Source organism: Phyllobates terribilis, unplaced genomic scaffold, assembly GCF_046119375.1.
Source record: "Phyllobates terribilis strain yellow unplaced genomic scaffold, ASM4611937v1 Scaffold_5__5_contigs__length_657084704, whole genome shotgun sequence".
NCBI classification, from domain to species: Eukaryota; Metazoa; Chordata; class Amphibia; order Anura; family Dendrobatidae; genus Phyllobates; species Phyllobates terribilis.
In genome coordinates, this window is record NW_027362765.1 from 323,478,210 (window position 1) to 323,500,284 (window position 22,075).

General features: G+C 50.3%; 1 protein-coding gene across 2 annotated transcripts in view; it reads right to left on the reverse strand.

The window, feature by feature from the left end:
- Window positions 1–17,006, reverse strand: part of LOC141273128 (uncharacterized) — a 45,721-nt gene extending 28,715 nt beyond the window's left edge. For both annotated transcript variants that reach the window (XM_073684562.1, XM_073684563.1), the window contains exon 1: window positions 16,869–17,006. In XM_073684562.1, the coding sequence (XP_073540663.1) occupies window positions 16,869–16,994 (126 nt within the window). In that variant the 5' untranslated portion in view covers window positions 16,995–17,006. The remainder of the gene's footprint in view (window positions 1–16,868) is intronic.
- Between the last annotated feature and the right edge of the window lie 5,069 nt (window positions 17,007–22,075).

The following is a 22,075-nucleotide window of genomic DNA, read 5'->3' on the forward strand; positions in this document are numbered from 1 at the left end:
ACAAGAAAAAATGGACCCCAAAATTTGTTGTGCAATTTCCCCTGGGCACGCAGATACCCAATATTTGGGGAAAAAATACTGTTTGGGCGCACGGCAGGGCTCGGAAGGGAAGGAGCGCTATTTGACTTTTTGATTGTAAAATTTGCTTGAATAATTAGCGGACGCCATGTTGTGTTTGGAGAGCCCATGTGTGCCCAAACTTTGGAGCTCCCCCACAAGTGACCCCATTTTGGAAACTAGACCCCCCAAGGCACCTTTCTAGATGCATAGTGAGCACTTGGTACCCCCAGGTGCTTCACAAATTGATTCGTAACAATGAAAAAGTGAAAAAAAAAAACACTTTTTCATTTTTACGAATCAATTTGTGAAGCACCTAGGGGTTCCAAGTGCTCACTATGCATCTAGATAGGTGCCTTGGGGGGTCTAGTTTCCAAAATGGGGTCACTTGTGGGGGAGCTCCAATGTTTGGGCACACAGGGACTCTCTAAATGCAACATGGTATCCGCTAACAAATTGAATGGAAAATCGGCTCAAATTGTTAGCGGACGCCACATTGCGTTTGGAGAGCCCCTCTGTGCCCAAACTTTGGAGCTCCCCCACAAGTGACCCCATTTTGGAAACTAGACCCCCCAAGGCACCTTTCTAGATGCATAGTGAGCACTTGGAACCCCCAGGTGCTTCACAAATTGATTCGTAATAATGAAAAAGTGAAAAAAAACCCACTTTTTCATTTTTACGAATTAATTTGTGAAGCACCTAGGGGTTCCAAGTGCTCACTATGCATCTAGAAAGGTGCCTTGGGGGGGTCTAGTTTCCAAAATGGGGTCACTTGTGGGGGAGCTCCAAAGTTTGGGCACAGAGGGGCTCTCCAAACGCAATGTGGCGTCCGCTAACAATTTGAGCCGACAATTTGTTAGCGGATATCATGTTGCATTTGGAGAGTCCCTGTGTGCCCAAACATTGGAGCTCCCCCACAAGTGACCCCATTTTGGAAACTAGACCCCCCAAGGCACCTATCTAGATTCATAGTGAGCACTTGGAACCCCAGGTGCTTCACAAATTGATTCATAAAAATGAAAAAGTGTTTTTTTTTTTTTCACTTTTTCATTATTACGAATCAATTTGTGAAGCACCTGGGGGTTCCAAGTGCTCACTATGCATCTAGAAAGGTGCCTTGGGGGGTCTAGTTTCCAAAATGGGGTCACTTGTGGGGGAGCTCCAAAGTTTGGGCACAGAGGGGCTCTCCAAACGCAATGTGGTGTCCGCTAACAATTTGAGCCGATTTTCCATTCAATTTGTTAGCGGATACCATGTTGCATTTAGAGAGTCCCTGTGTGCCCAAACATTGGAGCTCCCCCACAAGTGACCCCATTTTGGAAACTAGACCCCCCAAGGCACCTATCTAGATTCATAGTGAGCACTTGGAACCCCAGGTGCTTCACAAATTGATTCATAAAAATGAAAAAGTGTTTTATTTTCACTTTTTCATTTTTACGAATCAATTTGTGAAGCACCTGGGGGTTCTAAGTGCTCACTATGCATCTAGATAGGTGCCTTGGGGGGTCTAGTTTCCAAAATGGGGTCAGTTGTGGGGGAGCTCCAATGTTTGGGCACACAGGGGCTCTCCAAACGCAACATGGTGTCCGCTAACAATTTGAGCCGATTTTCCATTCAATTTGTTAGCGGACACCATGTCGCGTTTGGAGAGCCCGTGATGTGCCTAAACAGTGGAGCTCCACCACAAGTGTCCCCATTTTGGAAACTATACCCCTCAAAGATTTTATTAAGGTGTATAGTGAACATTTTGAACCCAGAGGTACGGCACATTATTTGTTTACGTTACGTGACCGCTCCCTGCACATAGTACCGGGTGTCAGCTGTGACAATCAGCTGACACCCGGCGGCGATCGCGCCCGCACAGCCTGTGTGCGCGCGCGATCGCGATGACGTACTAATACGGGTCTGGCTCTTAAGTCCCAGGGCACAGACGCGTATTAGTACGTCAGATGTTATTAAGGGGTTAAAGTCCCCACATACTGTATAAGAGTAAGTACATGGCAACTACATGGTTGTTTTTTTTTTCAAATCTGCTACATGTCAATTTTTTCAGCGTTTTTAAATGTTTTCCCCTACAGGCATGGCCAAAAGTTGAGAATGACACCAAAATTATATTTTCACATGATCTGCTGGCCTCTGGTTTTTATTAGTATTTGTCTGATGTTTATATCACATACAGAAATATAATTGCAATCATATTATGAGTACCAATAGGTTATATTGACAGTTAGAATGAGTTAATGCAGCAAGTCAATATTTGCAGTGTTGCCCCTTCTTCTTCAAGACCTCTGTAATTCTCCCTGGCATGCTCTCAATCAACTTTTGGACCAAATCCTGATTGATAGCAGTCCATTCTTGCATAATCAATGCTTGCATTTTGCCAGAATTTGTTGGTTTTTGTTTGTCCACCCGTCTCTTGATGATTGACCACAAGTTCTCAATGGGATTAAGATCTGGGGAGTTTCCAGGCCATGGACCCAAAATCTCTATGTTTTGTTCCATGAGCCATTTAGTTATCACCTTTGCTTTATGGCAAGGTGCTCCATCATGCTGGAAAAGGCATTGTTGGGCGCCAAACTGCTCTTGGACGGTTGGGAGAAGTTGCTCTTGGAGGACATTCTGGTACCATTCTTTATTCATGGCTGTGTTTTTAGGCACGACTGTGAGTGAGCCAATTCCCTTGGCTGAGAAGCAACCCCACACATGAATGGTTTCAGGATGCTTTACAGTTGGCATGAGACAAGACTGGTGGTAGCGCTCACCTCTTCTTCTCCGAATAAGCTGTTTTCCAGATGTCCCAAACAATCGAAAAGGGGATTCATCAGAGAAAATGACTTTGCCCCAGTCCTCAGCAGTCCACTCCCTGTACCTTTTGCAGAATATCAGTCGGTCCCTGATGTTTTTTCTGGAGAGAAGTGGCTTCTTTGCTGCCCTCCTTGAAACCAGCCCTTGCTCAAAGAGTCTCCGCCTCACAGTGCGTGCAGAAGCACTCACACCAGCCTGCTGCCATTCCTGAGCAAGCTCGGCACTGCTGTTAGTCCGATCCCGCAGCTGAAACAGTTTTAAGATACGGTCCTGGCGCTTGCTGGTCTTTCTTGGGCGCCCTGGAGCCTTTTTAACAACAATGGAAGCTCTCTCCTTGAAGTTCTTGATGATGCGATAGATTGTTGACTGAGGTGCAATCTTTGTAGCTGCGATACTCTTCCCTGTTAGGCCATTTTTGTGCAGTGCAATGATGGCTGCACGTGTTTCTTTAGAGATAACCATGGTTAACTGAAGAGAAACAATGATACCAAGAACCAGCCTCCTTTTAAAGAGTCCAGTGATATCATTCTTACTTAATCATGACTGATTGATCGCCAGCCCTGTCCTCATCAACACCCACACCTGTGTTAATGGATCAATCACTAAAACGATGTTAGCTGCCCCTTTTAAGGCAGGACTGCAATGATGTTGAAATGTGTTTTGGGGGTTAAAGTTCATTTTCTGGGCAAATATTGACTTTGCAAGTACAGTAATTGCTGTTAAGCTGATCACTCTTTGACATTCAGGAGTATATGCAAATTGCCATTACAAAAAATGAAGCAGTAAACTTTGGAAAAATTACTATTTGTCTCATTCTCAATACTTTTGGCCATGACTGTACTCTAGACGCATGTAAAAACACATCTAAAACGAGGGAAAAGGGCACGTAGTTTACATGGCGTTTTTACTGCTAACACTTCGGTTTTTGGAGCAGAAAAAAAGCTGTGTGTGAACATAATAGTTTGAAAAAGGGCTCTTAATTGGTACTGGGAGCATATGATACTTATGATGTATGTGATAAGTAATTTTTAAACTATTATAAAAAAGGGGGTGATAAAAGCACTGAAAATGTTCAAACGCATAGCCCTTATTGTTTTAATAAATTCATATGAAGATATTACCTGCCTGTCTTAGATACTCAGCAGCACTTTTATTTTTTAACTATTTATCTGACACATGGTGGCTCCTGCACCGGCCCATCACCTGGGGCCGCTGATTCCTTCTATCTCTGGCTGTGAAAGGGGGTTGTGGCTGGTATCTGCACATTCCTCCAGAGTGAGCCCACTACCATATGCCCTTTCTGTCAGTCCTCACCATCTCTACTTTAACCTTTTCACTACCTTTGACGTACATGTACAGTGGCTTGCGAAAGTATACACCCCCTTGGCTTTTTACCTATTTTGTTACATTACATCCTGTGTTTAAATATTTTTGTAATCCGATTTGGGTGTGATGCATCAGCACTAAATGGCCTAAGTTTCACTTGTTTGACATACTTCTTTTTTCTTATGTAAAGCATATGCGTGTAGCAGCTGCCTTCTTCACAGACTACCCAGTGCTAATGTCCTCAGAAATGCAGTTGATGGAGGAGCATGTGAACAGGTGTGTACAACAGCATCCTCCAATTGGAGGAAAGATTCCCTCGTGTAAAGACTGATGGACAGGTTTGGTCACAGGTGCCTCCATCAACTGCTATTTTGGGAACATGAGCACTGTGTAGTCTGTAAAGAAAGCTGCGCTAACAAGCAGATGGCGCTTTACAAAGTTGGAGAACTTATACCTGCATAATAGCAAGTGCCATACACTCATGTCCTAATATATATATATAGTGGACAAGTTATTCAATGTATCTACTAACGCATACAAGGTGGATATATAGATATATATATATATATATATATATATATATATAAAAGAAAGTCTGCACACAAATGGCAGGTTTTTAGCATGTAAAAAAAAATCATACCAAGCAGAATCATTTCAGAAAATGTTCCACCTTTATTTTAATCCCTTTTTGACGTGAGGCGTAATAATACGTGTCTGCGCTCTGGGCCTCAATGACCAGGTACGTATTATTATGTGACCGCCATCCTAGTGGCTGAGAATATGTACAGGGCGGTCACGCTGCTGATCTCTTCTGTGCTGAGCCTTGTGGTGCCACAGAAGCCTTTGACACCACAATCGCTCTTCCTGCTGCTGCTGAAAGAAGAAAATACAGAAGACAAAGGACATCAGTAAGAAGGTCCCTGCCTGATCTCTCCTCATCATCCACTCCAATCCCCTTCACCCCCCTCTTTTTACCACCTTTCTGCCACCGAGCGCTGATCAGTACTTGATCGCATGATTTTTGGCAGATTTTTTTTCCGTGAGTACTGCAGCGGCAGAGCACTGATCAGTGACTCAAATCACTGATCAACGTCTGCGCTCACTGTTTTCCAGGACTTTTTTTTTGTCTCTGTCCTTCGTGCGCACATCCAGCAGCCGCCGAGCATTGATCGGTGACGCAAATCACTGATCAGCACTCGTGCTTGCAGTTTTACACCTTACAACCCCCCTCTCCCTCCGCCGTTCGCTGTTTTACACTTTTTCCAATTAACTTAGTTTTGTACAAGGCAGTAACGCTGTCTGATCATGCGCCGTGCTGGGCCTTGTGGTGCCACAGAAGCTTGTGACACCACAATCACTGCTCCTGCTGCTATAGAAGACAGGTGAAAGAAGACCGAAGACAATGGCAAGAATATTTTTTTTAATTCCTGATCCCTGCCTGATCTCTCCTCATCCACCCCAATCCCCCTCAACCCCACCTCCCCACCGTCTTTTTAACCCCCTTCTCAACCCCCTTTCTGTCATTGAGGGCTGATCAGTATTTGATCACTGATAAGTACTTGATCGCATGATTTTTGGCAGTTTTTTTTTTTTCGTGGGTCCTGGAGCAGCCGAGTGCTGATCAATTCCGCAAGTCCGTGCTCACTGTTTTCCAGGACTTTTTTTTTGTCCATGTCCATTTTTCCCCCATATGGGGTATCAGAGTACTTAGGAGAAATTGTACAACAACTTTTGGGGTCCATTTTCCCCTGTTACCCTTGTGAAAATAAAAAAATTGTGGCTAAATTCATTTTTTGTTTCACGGCTCTACATTTTAAACTTTTGCCAAACACTTGGGGGTTCAAAGTGCTCAGCACACATCTAAATAAGTTCCTTAAGGGGTCTAGTTTTCAAAATGGGGTCACTTGTGGGGGGTTTCCACTGTTTAGGCACATCAGGGGCTCCCCAAACATGACATGGCATCCGCTGTCAATTCGAACGAGTTTTGCGTTGAAAACGTCAAATGGTGCTCCTTCCCTTCCGAGCCCTGCCGTGAACCCAAACAATGGCTTTCTCCCACATATAGGGTATCAATGTACCCAGCAACTTTTGGGGTCCAATTTCTCTTGTTACCTTTGTGAAAATAAAAAAAATTGGCCTTAAGTAAAATTTTAGTGAAAAAAGTTAAATGTTCATTTTTTCCTTTCACATTCGATTAATTCCTGTGAAGCACATGAAGGGTTAATCAACTTCTTGAATGTGGTTTTGAGCACCTTGAGGGGTGGAGTTTTTAGAATGGTGTCACTTTTGGGTATTTTCTGTCATATAAACCCCTCAAAGTAACTTGTGGTGTAGTCCCTAAAAAATGGTTTTGTAAATTTTGTTGGAAAAATTAGAAATTGCTGGTCAACTTTTAACCCTTAGAACATCCTAAGGAAAAAAAATTTGGTTCCAAAATTGTGCTGATGTAAAGTAGACATGTGGGAAATGTTATTCATTAACTATTTTGTCTGACATATCTCTCAGATTTAAGCGCATGAAAATTAAAATTTTGAAAATTGCGACATTTTTGCCAAATTTCCAATTTTTTCACAAATAAATACAAGTCATATCGAATAAATTTTACCACTATCATGAAGTACAATATGTCACAAAAAAACTATCTCAGAATCAGTGGGATCCGTTGAAGCGTTCAAGAGTTATTACCTCATAAAGTGACACTGGTCAGAATTGTAAAAAATGGCCTGGTCATTAATGTCCAAACCACCTTCTGGTGTAAAGGGGTTAATGTCCCCCATAATCCACACAAATACATTCACTAAGGGCTCTTTCACACGTCTGTGTTTCCAGTACGTGTGGTGACAGTTTCCACACGTACTGGAGACACTGACACACACAGACCCATTCAAACCTATGGGTCTATGCTAATCTTAGTGTGTTTCCACGGACCGTGTGTCCATGTGCTCCACATGCTGACATGTCCGTTTTTTTGCGGATGCACGGTCCGAAAAAGCGTCTCACGCTGAACACACATGGATGACATCATTGTGACATGGAGCAGACTACTATCATCATTGTCCCCGCTGGTGCTGATCGCGGCGCCGGCAGGGAACCATGATGAGGGCAGTGTTCAGCACCCGGCACTTGGGAACAGCGCTAACTGTACACCGATTCCCAAATGCCGGTCCGTGTGATGCTGATGCGGCACACGGGCGGCACACAGTTGCCAAACGTGTGACACACGGGACACGGATATCTCCGGTACCGGTTTTTCCGGTACCGGAAATATACGGAAGTGTGAAACCGGCCTAAAAACATAAATTATTTTAAAGGGGGAAAATAAAAATAACAAAATTAAAATGTGGTTGCATAAGTGTGAAGACCCTCTTATAATTGGGGATGTGGTTGTGTTCAGAATTAGCCAATCACATTTAAACTCATTTAAATAATAGTCAGTACACAGGTGCCATCATTTACAGTGATTCTGTTTACCCACATATAAAAGGTTAGCCCTTCTGGTTAGACTTTCCTGACATTTTTTTCGTTATTTTACAGCAAAAGCAATGGTCTGAAAACAGTTTACAACACAGCAAATGGATCTCATTGTTGAAAGTTATCAGTCAGGAGAAGGTTACAAAAAGATTTCCAAGGCATTAGGTATACAAAAGGAACACCATGAAGATGTTCATCAAGAAGTGACTTAAGTTGACACAACAGTGACATTACCTAAAACCTGTCGTGTCTCAAAAATCAATGAAAATTAAAAAATTTAATTTGTCCGGGAGGCTGTTAATAGGTCTACACCAACATTAAAGGAGCTGCAGGAATTTCTGGCAGGTACTGGTCATGTACTGCATGTGACAACAATCTCCTGTATTCTTCATATGCCTGTTAGTGGGGTAGAGTGGCAAGATGGAAGCCTTTGCTTATACATCACAAAGTCAAAATCTACATAGTGGCAAAATATGTTATCGTCTGATGAGACCAGGGTTGAACTTTTGGCCATAATGAAGTGAAGAACGGTGGAGGCAGCATTAAGCTTTGGGGTTGTATTTCGGCTGCTGGAAATGAGGCTTTATTCAAATTGGAGGAAATTATGAACAGTTCCAATAATCAATTTTGCAACCAAGTCTTTGGGCCTCTACTAAAAAGCTGAAGAGGAATTTTAGCACGACAACGAGCTTAATTCAAAACAACAGCTTCTCCAGCAGATCAAAGTTTTGGAATTGCCCAATCAGACCCCAGACCTGCAATCAATTTCTGTGACCTGAAGAGGGCGCTGTACATAGATGCCCTCACAATCTGACAGATTTGGAGCTATTTCAGGGAAGACTGGACAATGTTTGCCAATTCTAGATGTGCCATGCTGATAGACTCCTGCCCAAGAAGACTGAACGCCGTCATAAGTTCAAAGGGTGCTTCTGTGGCACCCCAGGGGTCTGGTTTCCACAGTAATAGCAGTATTACGTCTGTGAGCAGGTGGGAGGTCTCCTGGGCAGGAATCCTAAGCATGCCACACCTCCTGCCCAGTCCTGGGAGGGGAAGAACTTCCCCTACATAAACTGGGGCTGAGGCAGGGTTAGAGAGAGAAGTTCCAGACAGAGACGGAGTCTGGTCTGGACACGCAGAAACAGGGACAGATAGACATCAGGAGCTCTGTAGGAGCCAAGGAGAAGCGCCAGGGGCTGGAGCTGTGCAGAGCTCGCCCTGGGAGAAGGTACTAAAACCGGACACAGGAGTCCGAGGCTGTGGGGACTAAGATATACCCAGCAGCAGAATCCATCCGGCAGGGGATTCCAGGTCCTCTGGCCATAAAAGCCCGGAGGCTCAGTCACAACGAAGGGACCAGCACCGCCATCCTGGAGCGGAGGCTAACAGGAGGCCCCAGGTCACCAGCCATACGGGTGAGCACCACACGGTATACCCAGGGACGCGGGCTACTTGTAACCGCCGAAAGCAGGGTAGCCAGGAAGGGTACAGACTAACGGGAAGGCCTACAACTCCACCTGGCCAGGGGAACTCCGGCTTACTCGCAGACTAACCAGGCCCCAACTACTAGCCAGTACTCCCGGGGGAATTTGCCTTGTACCATCAGTAAAGGCCCTGAACTGTACCCTCGCGTCTCCGTGCTTCCTTGTCGCACCGTTAGTGCTGGGACATCCACACCATCACTCCCAACATCACCCACATCCGCTGCCCTGAGGCCATACCTCTCCCGTTGGGGGTTATATCAACATTGCTGCACACCTATACTACCGGCCTCAGCGGTCTGCCCTGCAGCGGCGGTTTCATAACCGCATTCAACGGGTGGCGTAGTCGGACACTAATACCATCATACCAATAACTGCCACTTAGTTTGACCACCCTGGGCGCGGACCGGGTCACCGCCACACGAAGACTACTACCCCCATCGGATCCGGCTCCGGGTATCCCCCGCGCGCACGCGCGCCGCACTACAGCACTGGCCCAGGGGGTGAGTCAACTTTGGCGTAGTCGGCAGGATTACGTGCCCGCAACCACCGGGTACTGCGTGCCTGAAAAAAGAGACTTTTATACTTACCTGTGGTGAAGTTTCCCGCCGTCCGGAGTCGTTTCCCGCCATCTGGAGCCGATTCCCGCCATCCGACGCCATCTTCTGCCTTCTTCCCGCCATCCGTGGAGTTTTCCCGCCATTGGACGCCATCCTGAGGGCGCCGCGCGGGAAGAAGAGGGGCGTGGACTCCGAAAGCCCGCGAGAACTGAAGCCCCGCCTCACGTCCGGACGTTGCGTAAGGTCCTGGAAGGAGCCCAGCAGACGCCGACGTCACAGGAGCGCGACGGAAGGTCCTCAACCCTGACGATCCACTGCGGAGCCGCGGCCTACGGAAGAGGATCATCGCAAGGTAGGCCACGGTCCACTAGGGGGGAGGAAGATGTCGGATACGGAGGAGAGCTTCACCGCCACAGCCGCCGCCAGCGCCACCGCTGCTGCGGTCATGCCTTTCACCATGCCCTATATCCCGGGGGCAGCCTGGCTACCCCAGTACTCAGGGGAGTCACATACCCTAAATGACTTCAGAGAAAGGCTGGATAGCCTCTTCCAGGTGTATCCCCTCACGGAGGCGCAAAAAGTGAGCATCCTGGTGGCCCAATTAATCGGGGCAGCCCAAAGGGAGGTAAAGTCCTGGCCACCTGGGAGGAAGAGGACTGTCAGAGACATACTAACCCGGCTGAAAGACACATTTGACACCCGCACCTCAGCCGAAATAAAACTAAGATTTTATGGGTGCAAACAACGAGCACATGAGAGTAAGAGACTATGCTCTAAACCTACAAGAGGCCCTGAGAGCCATTAAGCAGGCAGACCCTGACAGCGTGGGAAATGAAGATAAGCTGTTGACTGAACAATTCATTGAGGGTCTACTGTGCAATGCCCACCGGACCCAGTTGCGGGCAATGGCCTTACAGGACCCTGACCTGGACTTTGCACAGTTCAAGGACAGAGCCATCCGGCTGCTCCGAGAACCGGCACCAGGTGGCGCTGTGACCCACAGGCGCCCTGCTATCACTTATCACCAGGAGACGGCGCCCTTGTCTGCAGGGCCTGTGGGAGCTGATGCGCAGGCTTTAAACAGTGACCCGGCTACAGACCTGCACCATCAGGTCCAAGAGCTAACTAAAAGCGTTGCCGCGCTAACCCGAACTGTGCAGTCTTTACAGGTTTCTACTGCAGGGAAGATCGAGCTGGCATCCGGACCGGAGGACATCCCGTGGCGCCGACCAAGGAGGACCCCACCGGCCAGAGGAAGACCCAGCGATCGATACAACGAGGACGGACGACCTATTTGCCGCCGCTGCAATCAACCCGGACATGTGGCAAGGTACTGTCATTTAAACGGGCACAACCTGGGGTAGAGGGCCAACCCCCAGGCATAAGACCATCAGGCCCATCAAACTGGCGTGATAAATACGTAGGGGGACGTCCAATCTTGCCTGTGGTACTGGATGGCATTCCTATGAGTGCCCTACTAGACACTGGGTCACAGGTCACCACCATCCCGTACGTGATCTTCAAGCAGTACTGGAATGATTCGGACATAACCCGCTACCCAGACGACGACCTGAGTATCATCGCCAGCAATGGTCAGCCCGTGCCGCAGGTGGGATTCAAGGAGGTGACCATTAAAATCGGTAAAGTCGAACTGGCGGAACAAGGACTGATTATAGTGGACATAGACCGTCATGAGAGTCACCCTAGAATCACCCTGGGAACCAATGTAATTGAAAATTGTCTTGCAGAGGTGATTCTCATTTTACAGCAGGTTGCCAAGAACGCCAGTTCCGGCCAGCAGCGTGTGCTCCAAAAAGAGATCCGGGCACTGATGAAGCGGCAACAGGTGGAACTATCTGGTGGTGAGATAGGTAGCGTGAGAATGTGTGACCTGTTCCCTATTGCCATGCCCCCAAAAAGTGAGATGATGATTTGGTGCCGGGCAGCTATTGGTCTAAGAGGTAGAGACTACCAAGCAATGGTAGAACCCGTCTACTCAGACAGTAGGCCCACCATTTTGACAGCACGGGGGGTGGTCGATGTACGCCATGGGAGGGTGCCCGTTCGCATCATAAATATCAGTGAGAGAGAAGTACACCTGCCCCGGTATGCCACGCTAGCTAAATTGTTCACCATAAACCAGAATTCTGTACAGGCCGTGGAACCCTTGCCTCCATCTCAACCAGAGGAAGGTAACGGCTCTAAGAAACCAGTGGAGGACTGGTGTCAGCAACTACATCTGGGTACTGACTCCACTCACTCACACCAGAAACAAGGAGTCTATCGGGTGGTTCAAGAGTACGAGAGAGTGTTTAGTAAACACCCGTTAGACTTCGGGCGAGTAAAGGGGGTAGAACACCACATCCCCACGGGAGACCATCCTCCCATAAAGGAGAGATACCGACCCGTACCCCCTGCACACTACCAACACGCCAAGGGGATGCTTAGAGACATGAAGGAGGCTGGGGTAATCAGGGACAGCTGTAGCCCCTGGGCAGCTCCACTAGTCTTAGTGAAAAAGAAGGACAACACTATGAGAATGTGTGTAGACTACAGGAAGGTCAACCGTATCACACACAAAGATGCGTACCCGTTACCAAGGATAGAAGAGTCCTTAGCTGCATTAAAATCTGCTAACTTCTTCTCTACTTTGGATCTCACTAGCGGGTACTGGCAGGTTCCTGTAGCAGAGGCAGACCGAGAGAAGACCGCATTCACCACCCCGATGGGTCTCAGCGAATTTAACTGTATGCCGTTCGGGCTCTGCAACGCACCAGGAACCTTCCAACGGTTGATGGAATGCTCTCTGGGACACCGGAACTTCGAGACGGTCCTATTATACCTGTACGATGTCATCGTCTATTCCAAGACCTACGAGGACCACCTGAAACACCTGGCAGAAGTGTTCGAAGCTCTGGCAAACTACGGCCTAAAGGTGAAACCTTCCAAGTGTCACCTCCTGAAACCAAAGGTGCAATACCTGGGACACGTGGTGAGTGCTGACGGAGTGGCTCCTGACCCTGATAAGATCACCGTGATTAAGGACTGGCCAAGACCCTCCAGCATCAAGGAAGTGCGGCAGTTCCTCGGGTTGGTAGGCTACTACCGAAGATTCATTCCCGGTTTCACCAAAATGGCAGCCCCTATGCAGGACCTCCTGATAGGTCAATCTCGGAAAGCCAAAAACCAGAAGCCGCCCTTCAGGTGGGAAAAGCTGGAAGAGGAGTCCTTTTGCCAGCTGAAGATGGCCCTCACGGGGGATGAAATCCTGGCATATCCAGACTACAGCCAGCCCTTTATCCTCCACACGGACGCAAGTAACATCGGGCTAGGAGCCGTGCTGTCCCAGATCCAGCAAGGAAAAGAACGAGTAATCGCTTACGCTAGCCGAAAGCTACGACCCACCGAGAGGAACCCTGAGAATTATAGCTCATTCAAGCTGGAGTTCCTGGCAGTAATGTGGGCAGTGACCGAACGTTTCAAGCATTACCTTGCCTCCTCCAAATTCACCGTGTACACGGATAACAACCCGTTGACACACCCGGACACTGCAAGGCTCGGTGCTCTGGAACAGAGATGGATGGCTCGCCTGTCCAACTTTGAATTCACCATCAAATACCGGGCAGGACGCTCAAATGCCAACGCGGATGCCCTGTCTAGAATGCCGAACTTACCAGACGTAGGGGAAGATCCAGAAGATCTGGAAGAAGTTGAGCTCCCTGCGTTCCACCGTCATGGGATTACCCTGTATTCCCACCGTGTGAAGGACAGACGCTCCGCGACGTTCAATCCCTTGCCCCACTACAACTGGGCGGAGACGCAAGATAGTGATCCTGCAGTCCGTCTGGTGAAGGAAATGCTGACCCAAGCCGATGCCAGTCTGGACCCAGACGCCCCAGAGGAGACTAAGCAACTGTGGAAGGAGAAAAGTAGGCTGTTCCTCTACAGGGAGAAGTTGTGCCGGAGAATGGTTAACTCTCGAACACATGAGTTGACCTGGCAGGTAGTGGTCCCCAGACGAGACGCGGCTATGATTCTGGAGGCGTACCACAACGGAGCAGGACATTTCGGGTGGAAGAAGCTGGAGTTCTTATTGCGTGAACGGTTCTACTGGGTAGGCATGAGAGGAGCCATCGAGAGGTGGTGCAGAGACTGTGGACCGTGCCACCTAAGAAGGAAGGACCGTGCCAGCCAGAAACTCCCTTGCAGCCCATCATCACCCGACAGCCACTGGAACTGGTAGCCCTGGACCATGTGAAACTGGCTCCAAGCAGATCTGGGTATGTCTACGCCCTAACAATCGTAGATCATTACTCCCGGTTCCTGGTGGTGGTCCCGGTCAAGGACTTAACGGCTCAAACAGCAGCTAGAGCCTTCCAGCAGCACTTCTGCCGTCCACACGGGTACCCGGACCAAGTGCTGACAGACCAAGGGCCAGCTTTCGAAGCGGAAGTCTTCCAGGAGTTCTGCAACCTGTATGGCAGCACGAAGATAAGAACAACGCCCTATCACCCACAGACTAATGGACTCTGCGAGAAGATGAACCAGGTGGTGATAGACCTCCTGAAAACATTGCCCCTGGAAGAACGCAGTCTGTGGCCTGAGAAGCTGCCTGATCTGGTGGACCTATACAACCACATCCCTGTAGGTTCTACCAACTGTACCCCGGCTTACCTAATGAGAGCGAGGCCTGGTAAGCTGCCTATCGACCTGGATATGGGAGTCCTGACGCCCGAGGACACCTCGCCAGAGGCAGACTGGGATACAGGACGGCAGCAGCAGTATCGGAAAGTGCAGGAGAGCGTGGAGCGAAGTCTGTCTCAAGCTAGAGAAAGGCAAGAGAGGGCTTATAATCAGTATGCTCCCGCTGTTCCCCTGGTACCTGGAGAGCAGGTCTTGAAGAGGAAAAGACGGCTCCACAAGTTGGACGACCAGTGGGAGAAGGACCCGTACACCGTACTGCCATCAAGCCATGAGAACCCAAAGATTTGCGTGATCAGTAAGGATGGAGGAGAAACCACAGCCGTTGTCTCCAGAGACCACCTGAAGAAGTGTCCCGAGCAGCTGCAAAACCCTGAAGAAGAAGATCAAGAAAACCCTCGACCCGCAGAGGAAAGGGAAGAAATGATCAGGACTGTACTCGGAGACTTCCCCCGGTCTTGGACACAAGTAAACGGTGCTGTCGTGGTACCCGTCCTCACCTTTCTCCAGCCAGCCCCGCAAGTGCCTACAGAGGAACCAGTAGAGCTGGAAGAGCAGGCGGCCCAAGAGGCAGAAGAGTCCACACCAGCAGTACAGGAGGATCAACCCTCTGCTAGTAGTGAGCCTGCCGTGCCCCTAGTGAGCCAAAGAGTGCGCAGAAAGCTGCCCAGCCTGCCCATAACACCTCCTACACCCTGTAGTGCAGGACCAGTTAGTGAGCTCCGTAGGTCCACTAGGGTTACCAGAGGCCAGATGCCCGTACGTTGGAGAATCTAAGTTGGCTAGTTGCTTTAACTATTTTATGTTTACCTGCTTTTGTTGTAGCCGTTGCTAATTATGTTTTTCAGTTACAGATTTCTTTATATGGACTGACAGGTTATGGACAGTGAGTAACCGGAACTCTGTTGTAAATATGTTTGGAGCGTGACCCAGGAATGGACTAAAGACTGTTAAAGACTCGGGGCAGGACAGACCCCTACCTGGTTACGGCTCCCTGTTCTTTGGTGAAATGGACACCCTTATTGCTTCCCGGTTACGGACACGCCGTGACCATCTCATGTATTTAATTGTTATTGTTTATACCCTGTTATGTTTATGTTTAGTCCGGGAGTACTAAATTTCACTAGGGGGGAATGTGGCACCCCAGGGGTCTGGTTTCCACAGTAATAGCAGTATTACGTCTGTGAGCAGGTGGGAGGTCTCCTGGGCAGGAATCCTAAGCATGCCACACCTCCTGCCCAGTCCTGGGAGGGGAAGAACTTCCCCTACATAAACTGGGGCTGAGGCAGGGTTAGAGAGAGAAGGTCCAGACAGAGACGGAGTCTGGTCTGGACACGCAGAAACAGGGACAGATAGACATCAGGAGCTCTGTAGGAGCCAAGGAGAAGCGCCAGGGGCTGGAGCTGTGCAGAGCTCGCCCTGGGAGAAGGTACTAAAACCGGACACAGGAGTCCGAGGCTGTGGGGACTAAGATATACCCAGCAGCAGAATCCATCCGGCAGGGGATTCCAGGTCCTCTGGCCATAAAAGCCCGGAGGCTCAGTCACAACGAAGGGACCAGCACCGCCATCCCGGAGCGGAGGCTAACAGGAGGCCCCAGGTCACCAGCCATACGGGTGAGCACCACACGGTATACCCAGGGACGTGGGCTACTTGTAACCGCCGAAAGCAGGGTAGCCAGGAAGGGTACAGACTAACGGGAAGGCCTACAACTCCACCTGGCCAGGGGAACTCCGGCTTACTCACAGACTAACCAGGCCCCAACTACTAGCCAGTACTCCCGGGGGAATTTGCCTTGTACCATCAGTAAAGGCCCTGAACTGTACCCTCGCGTCTCCGTGCTTCCTTGTCGCACCGTTAGTGCTGGGACATCCACACCATCACTCCCAACATCACCCACATCCGCTGCCCTGAGGCCATACCTCTCCCGTTGGGGGTTATATCAACATTGCTGCACACCTATACTACCGGCCTCAGCGGTCTGCCCTGCAGCGGCGGTTTCATAACCGCATTCAACGGGTGGCGTAGTCGGACACTAATACCATCATACCAATAACTGCCACTTAGTTTGACCACCCTGGGCGCGGACCGGGTCACCGCCACACGAAGACTACTACCCCCATCGGATCCGGCTCCGGGTATCCCCCGCGCGCCGCACTACAGCACTGGCCCAGGGGGTGAGTCACTTCAACAAAGTATTAGTTTAAGGATGTGCAGATTTATGCAACCACATTATTTTAGTTCTTTATCTTTCTTTACTTTTCAATGGATTTGTACAGATTTCAGGTGACATTAAAGATGGAAAAGGTTCTGAAATGATTCTTCTTGGCATGATAATTTTACATGTCAAACTCCAGGCAGTTTAAAGGGTGTGTAGACTTTCTATAGCCACTGTATATATATTTATCACATAACACAGTCAATCCACCATCAAAAACAAAGGAGCAAATCTAAACTATCTGAATCTTACCTGGAGACTGTAGAGAACAGGAACTGATGCGAAGCACTGTGCTGAGGCCGATACACACCGAGCTACATATAGACTGGATATATCACTGATCACTGCGCACAGGACCTGCGGAGAGGTCACAGTCATGTGATCAGTCACATGGATGGGAGGAGTCACGGGGTCACATGATCAGCTGCCTTGGCCTATGCAGCATGTTGTGCAGGATGTGATCAGTGCGGGATCAGGATGGTTTTACATTTTGTATGAGTTGTGTGTGTACGGTGTGTACAGGGCAGAGCTGTGTGTGTACGGTGTGTACAGGGCAGAGCTGTGTGTGTACGGTGTGTACAGGGCAGAGCTGTGTGTGTACGGTGTGTACAGGGCATAGCTGTGTGTGTACGGTGTGTACAGGGCAGAGCTGTGTGTGTACGGTGTGTACAGGGCAGAGCTGGGTGTGTACGGTGTGTACAGAGCAGAGCTGTGTGTGTACAGGGCAGAGCTGGGTGTGTACGGTGTGTACAGAGCAGAGCTGTGTGTGTACAGGGCAGAGCTGTGTGTGTACGGTGTGTACAGGGCAGAGCTGTGTGTGTACAGGGCAGAGCTGTGTGTGTACGGTGTGTACAGGGCAGAGCTGTGTGTGTACGGTGTGTACAGGGCAGAGCTGTGTGTGTACGGTGTGTACAGGGCAGAGCTGTGTGTGTACGGTGTGTACAGGGCAGAGCTGTGTGTGTACGGTGTGTACAGGGCAGAGCTGTGTGTGTACAGAGCAGAGCTGTGTGTGTAAGGTGTGTACAGGGCAGAGCTGTGTGTGTACGGTGTGTACAGGGCAGAGCTGTGTGTGTACGGTGTGTACAGGGCAGAGCTGTGTGTGTACGGTGTGTACAGGGCAGAGCTGTGTGTGTACGGTGTGTACAGGGCAGAGCTGTGTGTGTATACGGTGTGTACAGAGCAGAGCTGTGTGTGTACAGGGCAGAGCTGGGTGTGTACGGTGTGTACAGAGCAGAGCTGTGTGTGTACGGTGTGTACAGGGCAGAGCTGTGTGTGTGTACAGGGCAGAGCTGTGTGTGTACGGTGTGTACAGAGCAGAGCTGTGTGTGTACAGGGCAGAGCTGTGTGTGTACGGTGTGTACAGGGCAGAGCTGTGTGTGTGTACAGGGCAGAGCTGTGTGTGTACGGTGTGTACAGGGCAGAGCTGTGTGTGTACGGTGTGTACAGGGCAGAGCTGTGTGTACGGTGTGTACAGGGCAGAGCTGTGTGTGTACGGTGTGTGCAGAGCTGTGTGTGTACGGTGTGTGCAGAGCAGAGCTGTGTGTGTACGGTGTGAGCAGAGCTGTGTGTGTACGGTGTGTACAGGGCAGAGCTGTGTGTGTACGGTGTGTGCAGAGCAGAGCTGTGTGTGTACGGTGTGTGCAGAGCAGAGCTGTGTGTACGGTGTGTACAGGGCAGAGCTGTGTGTGTACGGTGTGTACAGGGCAGAGCTGTGTGTGTACGGTGTGTACAGGGCAGAGCTGTGTGTGTACGGTGTGTACAGGGCAGAGCTGTGTGTGTACGGTGTGTACAGGGCAGAGCTGTGTGTGTATGGTGTGTACAGGGCAGAGCTGTGTGTGTACGGTGTGTACAGGGCAGAGCTGTGTGTGTACGGTGTGTACAGGGCAGAGCTGTGTGTGTACGGTGTGTACAGGGCAGAGCTGTGTGTGTACGGTGTGTACAGGGCAGAGCTGTGTGTGTACGGTGTGTGCAGAGCAGAGCTGTGTGTGTACGGTGTGTGCAGAGCAGAGCTGTGTGTGTACGGTGTGTGCAGAGCAGAGCTGTGTGTGTACGGTGTGTGCAGAGCAGAGCTGTGTGTGTACGGTGTGTACAGGGCAGAGCTGTGTGTGTACAGGGCAGAGCTGTGTGTGTAAGGTGTGTACAGGGCAGAGCTGTGTGTGTAAGGTATGTACAGGGCAGAGCTGTGTGTGTACAGGGCAGAGCTGTGTGTGTACAGGGCAGAGCTGTGTGTGTACAGGGCAGAGCTGTGTGTGTACGGTGTGTACAGGGCAGAGCTGTGTGTGTACGGTGTGTACAGGGCAGAGCTGTGTGTGTACGGTGTGTACAGGGCAGAGCTGTGTGTGTACGGTGTGTACAGGGCAGAGCTGTGTGTGTACGGTGTGTACAGGGCAGAGCTGGGTGTGTACGGTGTGTACAGAGCAGAGCTGTGTGTGTACAGGGCAGAGCTGGGTGTGTACGGTGTGTACAGAGCAGAGCTGTGTGTGTACAGGGCAGAGCTGTGTGTGTACGGTGTGTACAGGGCAGAGCTGTGTGTGTACGGTGTGTACAGGGCAGAGCTGTGTGTGTACGGTGTGTACAGGGCAGAGCTGTGTGTGTACGGTGTGTACAGGGCAGAGCTGTGTGTGTATGGTGTGTACAGGGCAGAGCTGTGTGTGTACGGTGTGTACAGGGCAGAGCTGTGTGTGTACGGTGTGTACAGGGCAGAGCTGTGTGTGTATACGGTGTGTACAGAGCAGAGCTGTGTGTGTACAGGGCAGAGCTGGGTGTGTACGGTGTGTACAGAGCAGAGCTGTGTGTGTACAGGGCAGAGCTGTGTGTGTACGGTGTGTACAGGGCAGAGCTGTGTGTGTATGGTGTGTACAGGGCAGAGCTGTGTGTGTACGGTGTGTACAGGGCAGAGCTGTGTGTGTACGGTGTGTACAGGGCAGAGCTGTGTGTGTACGGTGTGTACAGGGCAGAGCTGTGTGTGTACGGTGTGTGCAGAGCAGAGCTGTGTGTGTACGGTGTGTGCAGAGCAGAGCTGTGTGTGTACGGTGTGAGCAGAGCTGTGTGTGTACGGTGTGTACAGGGCAGAGCTGTGTGTGTACGGTGTGTGCAGAGCAGAGCTGTGTGTGTACGGTGTGTGCAGAGCAGAGCTGTGTGTACGGTGTGTACAGGGCAGAGCTGTGTGTGTACGGTGTGTACAGGGCAGAGCTGTGTGTGTACGGTGTGTACAGGGCAGAGCTGTGTGTGTACGGTGTGTACAGGGCAGAGCTGTGTGTGTACGGTGTGTACAGGGCAGAGCTGTGTGTGTACGGTGTGTACAGGGCAGAGCTGTGTGTGTATGGTGTGTACAGGGCAGAGCTGTGTGTGTACGGTGTGTACAGGGCAGAGCTGTGTGTGTACGGTGTGTACAGGGCAGAGCTGTGTGTGTACGGTGTGTACAGGGCAGAGCTGTGTGTGTACGGTGTGTACAGGGCAGAGCTGTGTGTGTACGGTGTGTACAGGGCAGAGCTGTGTGTACGGTGTGTGCAGAGCAGAGCTGTGTGTGTACGGTGTGTGCAGAGCAGAGCTGTGTGTGTACGGTGTGTACAGGGCAGAGCTGTGTGTGTACAGGGCAGAGCTGTGTGTGTAAGGTGTGTACAGGGCAGAGCTGTGTGTGTAAGGTATGTACAGGGCAGAGCTGTGTGTGTACGGTGTGTGCAGAGCAGAGCTGTGTGTGTACGGTGTGTGCAGAGCAGAGCTGTGTGTGTACGGTGTGTACAGGGCAGAGCTGTGTGTGTACGGTGTGTGCAGAGCTGTGTGTGTACGGTGTGTACAGGGCAGAGCTGTGTGTGTACGGTGTGTACAGGGCAGAGCAGAGCTGTGTGTGTAAGGTGTGTACAGGGCAGAGCTGTGTGTGTACGGTGTGTACAGCGCAGAGCTGTGTGTGTACGGTGTGTACAGGGCAGAGCTGTGTGTGTACGGTGTGTACAGGGCAGAGCTGTGTGTGTACGGTGTGTACAGGGCAGAGCTGTGTGTGTACGGTGTGTACAGGGCAGAGCTGTGTGTGTACGGTGTGTACAGGGCAGAGCTGTGTGTGTACGGTGTGTACAGGGCAGAGCTGTGTGTGTACGGTGTGTACAGGGCAGAGCTGTGTGTGTACGGTGTGTACAGGGCAGAGCTGTGTGTGTACAGAGCAGAGCTGTGTGTGTAAGGTGTGTACAGGGCAGAGCTGTGTGTGTATGGTGTGTACAGGGCAGAGCTGTGTGTGTATGGTGTGTACAGGGCAGAGCTGTGTGTGTATGGTGTGTACAGGGCAGAGCTGTGTGTACAGGGCAGAGCTGTGTGTACAGGGCAGAGCTGTGTGTACAGGGCAGAGCTGTGTGTACAGGGCAGAGCTGTGTGTACAGGGCAGAGCTGTGTGTACAGGGCAGAGCTGTGTGTACAGGGCAGAGCTGTGTGTACAGGGCAGAGCTGTGTGTGTATGATGTGTACAGGGCAGAGCTGTGTGTGTATGATGTGTACAGGGCAGAGCTGTGTGTGTACGGTGTGTACAGGGCAGAGCTGTGTGTGTACGGTGTGTGCAGAGCAGAGCTGTGTGTGTACGGTGTGTACAGGGCAGAGCTGTGTGTGTAAGGTGTGTACAGGGCAGAGCTGTGTGTGTACAGGGCAGAGCAGAGCTGTGTGTGTATGGTGTGTACAGGGCAGAGCTGTGTGTGTATGGTGTGTACAGGGCAGAGCTGTGTGTGTACGGTGTGTACAGGGCAGAGCTGTGTGTGTATGGTGTGTACAGGGCAGAGCTGTGTGTGTACAGGGCAGAGCAGAGCTGTGTGTGTATGGTGTGTACAGGGCAGAGCTGTGTGTGTACGGTGTGTACAGGGCAGAGCTGTGTGTGTACGGTGTGTACAGGGCAGAGCTGTGTGTGTATGGTGTGTACAGGACAGAGCTGTGTGTGTACGGTATGTACAGGACAGAGCTGTGTGTGTACGGTGTGTACAGGACAGAGCTGTGTGTGTACGGCGTGTACAGCACAGAGCTGTGTGTGTACGGCGTGTACAGCACAGAGCTGTGTGTGTACGGCGTGTACAGGGCAGAGTTGTGTGTGTACGGTGTGTACAGGGCAGAGCTGTGTGTGTATATGGTGTGTACAGGGCAGAGTTGTGTGTGTACAGGGCAGAGCTGTGTGTGTATATGGTGTGTACAGGGCAGAGCTGTGTGTGTATATGGTGTGTACAGGGCAGAGCTGTGTGTGTATATGGTGTGTACAGGGCAGAACTGTGTGTGTACGGTGTGTGCAGAGCAGAGCTGTGTGTGTACGGTGTGTACAGGACAGAGCTGTGTGTGTACGGTGTGTGCAGAGCAGAGCTGTGTGTGTACGGTGTGTGCAGAGCAGAGCTGTGTGTGTACAGGACAGCTGTGTGTGTACGGTGTGTGCAGAGCAGAGCTGTGTGTGTACGGTGTGTGCAGAGCAGAGCTGTGTGTGTACAGGACAGCTGTGT